This window comes from Bemisia tabaci, chromosome 3, assembly GCF_918797505.1.
Source record: "Bemisia tabaci chromosome 3, PGI_BMITA_v3".
NCBI lineage: Eukaryota > Metazoa > Arthropoda > Insecta > Hemiptera > Aleyrodidae > Bemisia > Bemisia tabaci.
Genome location: NC_092795.1, coordinates 1938624 through 1950433, shown reverse-complemented (window position 1 = coordinate 1950433; position 11810 = coordinate 1938624). Strand labels below are relative to the sequence as shown.

Below are 11810 nucleotides of genomic sequence, written 5' to 3'. Positions count from 1 at the left end.
AACACCACCAACAGGATACGTGGTTTGGAAGTTGCATCTTCAATAGGGTAAACATTTTCAAATCATAGCACGTTTTTTTTGTTTTAGGACGGATTTAGTTTATTTTTTCTTTGTATTCGTTTAGTATTCCTTGTACATCGGGTGGTATATTTTACTCACAAGGGGCTTAGTTTCTTTTATACTTTGGCTGCTTGGTAAGTCACTCTCTTTGATTTGCTTCTTTATAGTTATAATCTTTTTACTTTTTGTTACTTACTGGCTGTTCACTCATAGAAATATTTTTTTGGTTTTTCGTTTCCTTCTTTTTCTTCCTTTACGGTCCTCTGAATATAAATTGTGATATTTTCTTAGAACTGCAATTATGTTGTGTCATATATGTCGATTTTATTTTATTTCCTGAGGATGGGTAGTTCATAGCCCGGCACAGTGCTCCTAGAAGGGGTTTAACTCGAAATAGGTAGTGACCTAAAAATTTGAGCTGGAATGTCAAAAAGAGCACTCCCAGATACTAAAAACCACAATTTCGAAATCGGTTGTTGAAGCTCATGGATAAATAATCGCGATTTTATGGTTTCTCTATGCTTTCTTCGGGAAATAAGCTCATGTAGGGCAACCAAATTCAGGAAGAATACCACAAACTCTAAAAGGATGCCTGTCATTCTTAATATGTTGGAGCGCCTATAATTTCGTAAGATACTGCGCAATACCTCTGTTTTGAAATCGTTGCTCGAAGCGCTGTGAAACGGCTCGGCGTGCTGCTAGCGCAAAGCACGCTTTGGCGCCTACAAACCTACAGGAATACTTCACGCATTGCGTAATGCTTGAAGTGTCCCTGTTAGGTTTGTAGGCGCCAATGCGTGTTTTGTGGATTTGACCATAATATGATGGCGTTTGGGCGGGATACCTTGCAGAACTTTCTTTATCTAAGGTGATCCGTCGAGCTCAAGTGACGTGGTTGAACTGGTATGCGATATATCCCATCGATTAGATCGATTGCTGAATCGAATGTAAGCTTATGCGCAGGGGCTATCGTCCTTTTTTTTTTTACTAAAAATTCAAAATCTGCCGAGATTTTTGACCTAATCGATGCGATGTATCGCATATCATTTCGACCCCGTCACTTGAGTTTGACGAATCATCTTAAATAAAGTTCTGCAAGGTATCCCGCCCGAACGCCATCATTTGATGGTCGAATCCATAATTTTAGAGTTCAAAACTTGGCAACGTCGAAACGGGAGTAAAAAAAAGTTTCCGGTCATGAAAATTTCAGGAGATTTTTACCTCATATTGAAGTATAACCTACTCAAAATTCAGACCAATCCAAGAAGCAGGGGGCCAGTGTCAAATTTTTCCCCGCAAAATCCATATTTTTGAAATTTTGCAAAGTTGTAACGGGAGCAAAAAAATTTTCTCGGTCATTAAAATTTCAGGAAAGTCGTCTTTCATACCAGAAAATGACATACTAAAAATTCAGATCAATCCAAGAAGAACCCTGGTAAAAATTGGCAGTAGAATCTGTGTTCCAAAATACCATAGACCTACAGCTGGCTGTAAGATTTCCAATAGCTTCTATAGCCGACAACACAATTTCTTATAGCCTTTTATAGCCGATGGCGACTAAGCAACAGCCTGGCGATAAAGTGTATGCTAAACGTTACTAATTACGGATGCTAGGACTTAGTGAGTTTTTGGAATACTGCTCTCTTTTTGGGCCGTAGTATCTTGATTTATTTTGCGAGGAAAGCTCCGTACTTTTGAAGGATGCCTGCCATTCCTATTATGTTGGAGCTCCTTCAGTTTCGTATGATACTGTGCAATACCTCTGGTGTGAAAAAGTTGCTTCAAGCGCCGCGGTACGCTGCGGCGCGGCACGGCAGGCGGGCAGCCAGCGCTCAACGCGCATTGGCGCCTTCAAACCTAACAGGGATACTTCACGCATTGCGCAATGCGTGAAGTATCCCTGTTAGGTTTGTAGGAGTCAGTGCGCCGCCGCGCCGCTCCGCTTTGTGTTAGGCTCTAATATTTAATCTCGCGGAGTCAGCGTTTTTCAACTCATGACTTTGAAACGTTTGCACACTCTGTATGGATTATTCTCATTTTAATTGATGAAAAAAAAATATGTAGTAAAGGAAAATATAATGTGCGTTTTGTAAATATTAAGGTGATTCTGTACAAACTTAAGGATTTACAAAGCACAAGAATTTCTACACAATTTCTTATAGCCTTTTATAGCCGATGGCGAAAAAGCAACAGACAGGCGATAAAGTGTAAAGCCCGGCGATAGGAACTATAGCCCGGCTGTATAATTTCTTAACGCTTCGTGTAGCCCGGCCGTATGATTTTTTTCACTTTCTACAGCCAGCTATATGATTTTCTATCGCCCTCTTCAGTCGGCTATAAAAACTCCTATGGTATTTTGAAACGCAGCTTCTATCGCCAATTTTTACCAGGGAAATGCGGCAGGAGGGGAATTTAGTGTCCCTACATGAGCCTATTTCCCGAAAAAAGCATAGAAGAACCATAAAATTGCGATTATCTCTCCAGGAGCTCCGACAACCGACTTCGAAATTGTGATTTCAAGTATTTGGAAGTGCTTCTCTTGACATTCCAGTTGAAATATTTAGGTCACGACCAACTTCGAGTTAAATGAGATATGATAGGCGCTCCGCATCCCGTGACAAGATATACAATAAAAAAACCATTTAAAAAGCGGGTAAGAGGGCTAAAATTTCTCGAATAAAACCAAAACGTTTCGGCTGAAAACTCAGCCTTCCTCAGTTGGATAAAATAGTAAAACGAAAAATGAATAGTTCCTGGCTGTACCTTTAAAAGCGAGAATTCTGTTATGGCAGAAATTTTGATACCACAGTCAACAAGAGATACCGCAAACGATCATCGGTGAAACCAATCCAGCGCTCAAAATTTCAGCCGATAGCTAGCGACACTAACCAGGCGTGTACCCGGGCGAATAGCACATGAAATTTCAAATAGGCTGGTTTCGGAAGAACTGGTGGTAGAGAACTGGAGGTAGGGTTCGAGTTAAACCCCCTTCAGGAGCACTGTGCTTAGATGCATTCTAAGACTAAAAAAAATAAATTATATACATTCCGAAATAAAACGTGTGTAATGGTGTGACTATTTTGACCCCATTTTTTATTTGTTAATCGCTGGAAAAATTCGATTCAAAAGTCACCGTAGTAGATGTACTTCAATCGAAATTTCACGCAAAACACCGTCAAATATTTCAAAATCAATTTATAATTGAATCAGCTCGGGCGGAAGTAAAGCTTACGTTCATTTATGTTATTTGTTGGAAAATCGCCAAAACTGCACAGACTTCTTGATCGAGGCATAAAATAATGTCCAAAAGCTGACATCCATAAAAACGCAACACTCACACGCAAATCCTAAAACATTGAGGAGTTATAATAATAAACTTTCAAGATGAAAAATGGACATCAGCAGTTTTTCTCATGAACCAATTCAATCGGAGGATTAAGTTTACTTTATTCCCAATTCAAATTTCCCGCTTGCCAGTAAACCAAAGTCTGTTTGAGTCGCAAAATTTATTTTGGGGTTTTTGCGATGTTAAAATTTTTTCCTCGTATTGAAGTGATCACGAAAATTTAGAGGCTCAAGAAAATGTGTGTCGAAATAAACTCTAGTTACATGCCGCACCATCGCATTTGATAAGTTCGTTTCAGAGGACAGATTTGGCCTGCGTCAATGTTTGGGGTTTTTTGCAAGCAGGAAGTTTGAATTGTCTGTTTTCGGTGTAAATTACAAACAATACCTTTTAGATACAAGTTGATTTTGGACTTTTTGATCATGGCAAACGTGTCTTGCGTGACACTTTAATGCGGAAACAGTCACCGTGATTTAATTTTTAATTCGTCCGATGATCCATCATATGAAGGAGTTGAGTGAAAATCATGAAAAACTCAAGATATTTCTTACCATCAAAAGATAAATTTTCTTAAAAGTTACGAATCAGGGGGCCTTTTATAAATCCATGCTTTTCCCCGTGAAATGTGATCAAGTGAGCAAAGTTTCAAAATATAAGTACAAACCTAACAAAACATATAACTAATACTTAAAAATAATGGGGAGAAAAATCTTGCAGTCACTCAATTTAATCAATGAAAGTAAGGTTCCCTCCTAAATTGTATACCTTTATCTGTTTTTACCAAATTTAAAAAATAAAAATGAAGTCTGAGTTGTTTATGAAACATTCTTAAACACCGCAGTTGAGATCCGTGGTTTGGTAGTTCCACCATGGATATCCTTCAAAATGTAATGTCTACAATAAGTTTCAAGGTTTTTTTTTTTTTTTTTTTTTTTTTTTTTTTTGTCTTTCTTTTTCATGGTCAAATGTGAAAAATCTGTATCTTAGTTGCGACGTTTAAATAACTCCGGTTAAGTTTTGATTCTTCAAGAGAGACCTAGCAATTTTTTTTTTTTTTTTTTTAAACAATGAGAGTGAGAAAAATGTATAGAAAAATTCAATAGATACTCTGAGCTGCGGGTCGATTGTTGAATCGTTATCGAATGAACTTGATCGATAAATCCCTATCTTGGCAAAGCTTTTTATCGATCAAGGTCATTCGATATAGATTAATCTACCCGCTGATAAACTACGAGCGGGAACTTACGACGTCATAATCTAAAATACGCATTTTTCGACTTCGGCCGTCGATTTTTTGTTGAAGAAATCAAAGATGTGTGAAATAAGGCCCGGGCTGAACGTGCAGTAGCAAGTTTGCAAGTTAGTCACACTGTTTTCCCTTCATTTGAATGTATTTAAAGTAATCGATTCCTGGTGAGTCAGGTGCCTCACTTAGAATAGATATTTTTCATGGATTTAAATGGAGGTACACTGCCGTGCTAAGGAAGAACGCCGTATGAGCCTCCAGACGTTGCCATATTTCCCTCAATAAAACCTTACTTTTCTTGAAAAATTTTGCAAATTTTTTTTTCAAATTTTTCAGAAAATTTTGCTCGCAATGTAATGTAAATTATCTGAAAATATCAAGCAGAAAAAACGCATGACTTTCCTTAAAAAGATATGTTTTATCGGAAGAAATTTGGCAACTTTCGAATGTTCATACGGGGTTCTTCCTTAGCATGGCAGTTTAGCAGTGTTGTCAACTTGGAAAATGGCCACTAATTCATGTTAATGGCGAGCATACTCATACACCTTTTTAGAGTCCCTTTATACTGAGAGTCAAGACAATTCGGCTCATGGATGTCACAAACGGGAATAAAGATTACAGAAATTGAACGTTTTTCGTAATCTTTGATCGGCCCATTCTCAAATTCCTTTCTCCGTTCCTCCTCTCATTCCGTTTGTTCCTTGCCGAACCCGTAATTCCCTGGTCCATTCCAGATTATAATCTTTGCATTTGGTAAAAATGTAATCTTTATTCCCGTTTGTGACACTGTGGAGGCCTAAAATACGGGAACCAATCAGAAATGGATTCAAATTGTCTTGACTCTCAGTATAAAGGGACTCTACACCTTTTCAGATGCGGAATCAGAAACCGATGCTACTTTTGATCGTGACGTCTTTTGTGACGTTGATCCTGATCGACGGGCGAATCGCGCGAGGACAGCACCAGTTCGCCAGAGACGCGCGCTCCGGGGCAGCCCGCTACTGCGGCAAACGGATGGCCGAGATGCTCATGATGGTTTGCCGAGGAGCCCTTTCAAAGCGGACCCTGCAGAAACTAGACGATGGTCAGTCAACACCTACGCCTATCATCCAAATTCCTCACAAGGCTCAATACTGCCGGGCTAAGGAAGAACGCCGTATGAACCTTCAGACGTTGCCAAATTTCCTCCGATAAAAATCGAATTTACTGGGAAAATTGTGAATATTATTTTCCAAAATTTTCATACAATTTTGCCTGCAACTTAATCTAAAATATCTGAAAATTTCAAGGAAAAATGGACCGCGTTAAGCAGAAAGGAACCAAGCCACATCAGCTGTGGCCAAATTTAATTGGGCAATTTAATTTTTCATATGAAAACTGTTGTGCGGATTTTCGTGCAAATTTCAGTGAATTTTCTCCACAGTGCGAGGCAAATTCCTTAAAATTTTCAAAGAAATCCGCACAAACGTTCTCTTGTTAAAAATGAAATTGCCCAGTTAAAATTGGCAATAGCTGATGTGGCTTGGGTCCTTCCTGTTAAACGCGGTCCAAATATGCATGCATGATGTCAAAAATACATGCTTTATCAATGAAAATTTGGCAACTCTCGAATATTCATACGGCGTTCTTCCTTAGCACGGTAGCTTATAGAGATGGGACCGTGGACACATTTTGCGGATAAATTTTGTACCCAACTCCGAGGGAAAAATTTACAAAGAAAAAAAAACCCAAAAAATAAAAACACCATGGAAAAGTTCATTGGAGCCAATAGTCGTCGTCGTCTAAAACCTGCAGCCTGATTGTTGAAATTTGTGTGTGTCATGTAGACATAGATGACATAGGTTAAAAGAAGGAGCGTGATTGGTCGGCTATGTCTTATCGCTGCTTTGTAGTGCTATGTTGGGTGGAACTCACGACGAGCTAAAGACACCTCGTAAGTTTCCGACAGTACGTCGTCCATTCCACCTGACAAAGGCACGCTCCGCCTTTTAACCTATGTCATCTATGTCTAATTGTCTGCCCGACAAACACAAAATATCAACAATCAGGCTGACGGTCTGACAAACTCGGGTCTTTTTGCCACGATTTAACGTATTGACACGATACTTAACGTCCCCACAGAATAAGATCCTTGACTTGAAAAGAGGAGGAGAATAAAAAAGGAGGAAGAGGGGAAAGAGTAATAAGGACATTAGGAGGAAGAAAAAAGAGGACTAGTAGACGAGGGAAAATAAATCCCTCTACCCATCCCTCTTCCTCCTCTCTTCTTTTTTCCTTCCTCTCCGTCTTTTCCCCTTGATTATACTCCTTCTTCTTTCTTTTCCTTCTTTTTACTATTGCTCCTTTTCTTTCTCTCTTCTACCTCCCCTCATCCTTTTCTGTTTTTCACTTTCATTTCTTTCTCTCCTTGCATTTCCTCATTTTCTTCCTGTACTTCCCTCTTGCCGTTTTCTTATCCTTTCCCTTCTCACACTCCTATGTTGTAAAACACTACTAAATTTTGAAACATATCTGCAATTGGACGTATTTATGCTAAACGGAACTATGTGGAAGTGGAAAGATGGGGTGTGCTCGTGCGAGCTGCATAAGAAACAATGTAAAAGTAGATACAGTTCCTTTTGAGAAAATGTATTTCAATTAAATCAAAAGGAACTGAGCGCTAACTATGAGCCGTGGACATGTGGCAAGAGCCTTGTGGACAGGGCTCATGAGTTAAAGACCGCGTTGCCGAACGTCGTCGTTCTTGTCGTTGCCTCTGACGTCACTGGCGCTTTATATTTCCCATTCATTCTTATTGGCCAAGCACTAACGAGCACACTCCATCTTTCCACTTGCACATAGTTCCCTTTAGCATAAATACGTCCAATTCTTCAAGAGTGAGATGGACATACTCGTGTCCACGTTAATAAGCCCCTCTACTTTCGCCGAGCGATAACTATTCCAGCACAACCGTCGTCGGGTTGCATATTTATTACTTTGAAGGCGACATTTGTGCGATCTACGAACACAAGGTTAAAGATCATAGGAAGGAACTAGCATTTCCCTGCGACTTGGTCAATTTTCTCCGTGGGAACATCGCATGGTGAGATTTATCTTCCACCAAGCTCAGAGGTACGCCCACTGACTACTTTGTAGCTCGAGCTCCCATTTAATCAGTTCCTCTTTGCCAGATGTCCTCTTGCTCAAGTTCCTGAACTCGTTGAAGGGTGTGTAGATTTTACTTGCGGGTGACATTTTGATAATGTAACTAACAAAATCACGCATCTCGGTTCGCAACTTTGCACATTTCTCGTAATTATTTTGTATTATTTTCTTGAAGAAGACCTGGACATCGTTCTTGCGCCAAATTGGGCTTAATTTTTCTCCGCCCTCTTCGCAAATATGCTCCGGCATTCTCGACCCACAATTATACGAAGATATGGCATGAATGGAAAGTTTGAGAAATTTCAATCCAAATCCTTGGCTTGGTGGCTATCGTTGATACATTATGATGAACTTGGAAACATAGAAAGTGACAGTTTGATTGCTTGTCATCAGGAGTGGCCTGGATTTTGGTCGTCTTATCTGTTGATTTTTTTTTTCACGGATTCGTGTCTTTCAGCTTTCTAACTATAAGTTTTAACTATTTTTTAAGTTACTGTGACTTTTAAAATTTTGAGGGGAGTTATATAATACTGCTCTAGAGGATGGATTAACGAACTGGCTCGTGTCAGTTGAAGAAAAGTGTAAGAGCGAGAAACCCGCGCGCACAAACTTAAAATGTTAAAATTGAAAGTCAAAAACTTCGCTCACGTGCACGTCAACTTTTGAAAGCGAATTAATTTTTTTAAAAATCGCCCTGAAAATTTAACGTTCACATAAGGGAAGTGTATTTCAGGTGAAATTTAGAGAATGAATGCAGCGATTCAGAGAAACAGCGTTTTGATGTGTGTCTGCTTTCCAGAAATGATATAATAAAGCGATCGGTCTATATTTTCTGCACACAGAGTATCAATCTCTAGGCGATGAAACTGACGCGAGATTGAATCTGAGGGAGCTGGACTATCCGGGGGCTTTATTTGGACAGTTCTATCCGAACGAGTTCCAAATCTTCAACAAGGCCAAAGCGCTCTCTACCATCAATGACGAGAACTTCCGGAGACGTCGTCGTGGGATTGTGGAGGAATGCTGTTACAACGCTTGCTCGAAAGATGATCTAAGATTGTACTGCGCACATTTTAAATAAATCCAATATCATATTTGAAAATTAATCCTGAAACTAGAGACTCAAATTTCCAGTCTGTTTTAGCTGGTTAGTTTAGTAAAAAGGAAAAACAATTTATAAAGAGAAAAAATAACTATATAATAAGGTTAAGTTGAGACATAGGAAACTCGATTAAAATCGTCGCTCGGCTACAGCAGCGACTCTTGAAAGCTGGCAACACTGTATTTCCTTCGATTCAGTGGCGTGGCGTGATTTGCTATATATCGATTAATCTTCCATTTAAACCTATGGAAAAGAATCTATAAGCAGGGCGTTTGTGACGAACACCTTAATATTCGATTCTTTACTATAGCTTCAAATGGGGAAATATCGATAATCGATTGTTCACGCCACGCCACTGACTTCGTTTAAATGTGCGTAAATCAATCGATTCTGGGTGAGGCAGCTTGCCTTAAAATTGATATTTTTGATAGATCTAAATGAAGGAAAGCAGCGTTGCCAACTTGCAAAATCGCCACTCGGCAGACAAAAGGGCGTATTTTCATTTTGAAATGGGCTTTATTGAGCATTGAGTTAAATGGAGGACGGGGCTCATTGCAAAGAGTAGTTAAGCCCTTATGCCAGGAGGGCGATGAGATAGGGCGTCGTTTTATATGTTAAGTACTTTGTGATAATTGAATTTGATTCATTTAACATATTACGTATGTTTTGTAGGTAGGCGGCATGTATATTTTAGCTTATAATCTTTTGGAAGTGCATTAAATATTTATTTTAAGAATGTTTGCTTCTTTTCAATTATTCATTATACCACTAAAATCTGGGGAGGGGCTCTGCTCTGTCCTCCACCTGTAGGGGCAGTACTTTCGACAAGAATGGGCAAATTTTGAATTTCTTGCCGTCGATTTACGTTAAAATTTTATTTAGACAGAGGAAGTTTCAAAATTGTAGCGGGAGCTATAGTTTTAAAATTAGGGAACCTCATTTTAAGTCCTCTATTCTGCGTTTTCCACCAAGGTTCTCTGCTGCGGTAATCCAGGATTGTGCGAAAGGTCTAAGAAAATACATGAGGATTGCGCGAAAAAGGCACAAGGATTGCGCGAATAGAAACCTTAACATCTGCTACAGGAATGCGCAAAAAAATGAAGTTACTTTAAGGTAGAAGTTTGGCAAAACAGGAAATAGTTGGTAAGCATTTTTATGTTAACGCTAGTGTAGGTTAGTTTTTTGGCATTTCATCGATGTCTTATATCTTGTGATAATAAAATAAGTGAAAAGATTGAATAATGGTCGTGGGTATAAAGAACTTTCCTAACTTTTCTCGGAAAAAATAATTAATTGGGAGAAACGAAGCAACTTTGGAATGCTCATACAGCGTCGAAACATAACATGGGCCTTTTAAGCTCTATTATTCGATGCCGCGAATGCCGCGATTATTCTGACGCGAGTTCGAATAATCGCGCCAAACCCAGCGCGGCCGGCGTTAAACGTATATTAGCGCCTGCAAGGCTGCATGAACACTTCACGCATTGCGCCAAACAGTGCGGTCGGGGTAAGGCCCATATGGCGCCTACAAGACTGCATGAATACTTCTCGCATTGCGCCAAACGCAGTGCAGTCGGTCATATGGTGTGAAACGTATATTAGTGTCTACAAGACTGTAGGAATGCTTTAGGACTGCGTCGTGTCATCATTCTTGACTTTCTGCTCCAGTTTTCACTTAATTCAAGGGAAAATATATATCCCCATTTGTAACGATTTAGAAACTCGGATGATATTTAATTTTCTCTTGGTTACATTAAAAGTAAAGAGAACAAACGAAAATATTGCGTCGAAATTTTCGATATTTTGAGATCATTTAGGTAAATCTGCGGAAACTTTTCAGAAAAAACTGTGTGTAGCGTTTTAGAAACATTTTTTAAAAAAAAACATAAAAGTGGTGCATAACGTTGCGATCAGAGATAAATATACGCTTTCTTTCGGGTGCACCCGCCGGGTTTTGAGTCCATTCATCTCTTAAAATACTCGAACATGGTTGCTTCTACGATTTTTACGTGTAGTTTTTTTCAGTGATTGGCGGCCGCGTATCAGCCACAGGCTCCTAGTTCACTTTTAAACGTCTACGCAAGCTCTCTGGGCCATTCGTGCTGCGAGGACTATCTATCGAAGAGAGACATGCTCGTGAGTGAGAAGGGAATGAACAGTCTTCCACGATGTAGTTATCTACCAAAAACTACCAAGGTTGCCAGATTAACGCTTCCTCGTTGAAAATTGAATATTAGCTCAAACATGTGAGTTTTCAGTACCAGAAAAATTTGCGCAATCCTATGCATCTCCAAAAAGGTAAAAAAGGGGCCATTCGCGCAATCCTATCGCAGCTCTCTGACTGACTTTTTTGGTGGAAATTACAAGTAAATGATTTTTGCCCCTATTTAGACAGTTTTTTGAGGAATTTGCACATTCTGCACAACAAGAAAGAGCCTTACAAACTTGGTGTTAAGCACAATTTCATATGAAAACATTGAGACTATCGTGGAAAATCGGGGTTCCAAAACGGTAAATCTCTGGAAGGTTTCTTGTGGGATCTAGGGTCATGGTGAGCTCCAATGTCTGTGAATGAACAAAAGGTAAATTACAACCTAGTTTGCATTTTCCCTGTTCACAGTTTTAGGTACCGAGGACGGATAAAACTTGTGGTAAACTTTCTGAAGTAATGCTTCAAGGGGTATGATGCCAGGAAAATGCATGGTGAGATCTTTTACTTTATCTTTGAATAATTGATCGGCATGATGGTGATGAAAAGCAGTGGCGATGCGCGAATGATCCATTATCGGTACCTCCCCGATTTGAAGCTATTTGTAAAGAATCGATTATTAAGGTGTTCGTGTTTGTTGCGAACACCTTACTTATCGATCCTTTTAGGTTTAAATGGCAGATCAATCGATACATTGCAAAGT

General features: G+C 39.4%; 1 protein-coding gene across 2 annotated transcripts in view; it reads left to right on the top strand.

Moving 5' to 3' along the window:
• LOC109038563 (LIRP) overlaps window positions 1-9634 on the top strand; it is a 10791-nt gene extending 1157 nt beyond the window's left edge. Inside the window, exons 1-3 of one of the 2 annotated variants that reach the window (XM_072297645.1) lie at window positions 27-47; window positions 5526-5736; window positions 8639-9634. In XM_072297645.1, the coding sequence (XP_072153746.1) occupies window positions 5526-5736; window positions 8639-8877 (450 nt within the window). In that variant the 5' untranslated portion in view covers window positions 27-47 and the 3' untranslated portion in view covers window positions 8878-9634. Of the gene's footprint in view, window positions 1-26; window positions 48-5525; window positions 5737-8638 lie in introns of those variants that run through there. The other variant, XM_019053655.2, reaches the window with a different exon arrangement.
• Window positions 9635-11810: the final 2176 nt, after the last annotated feature.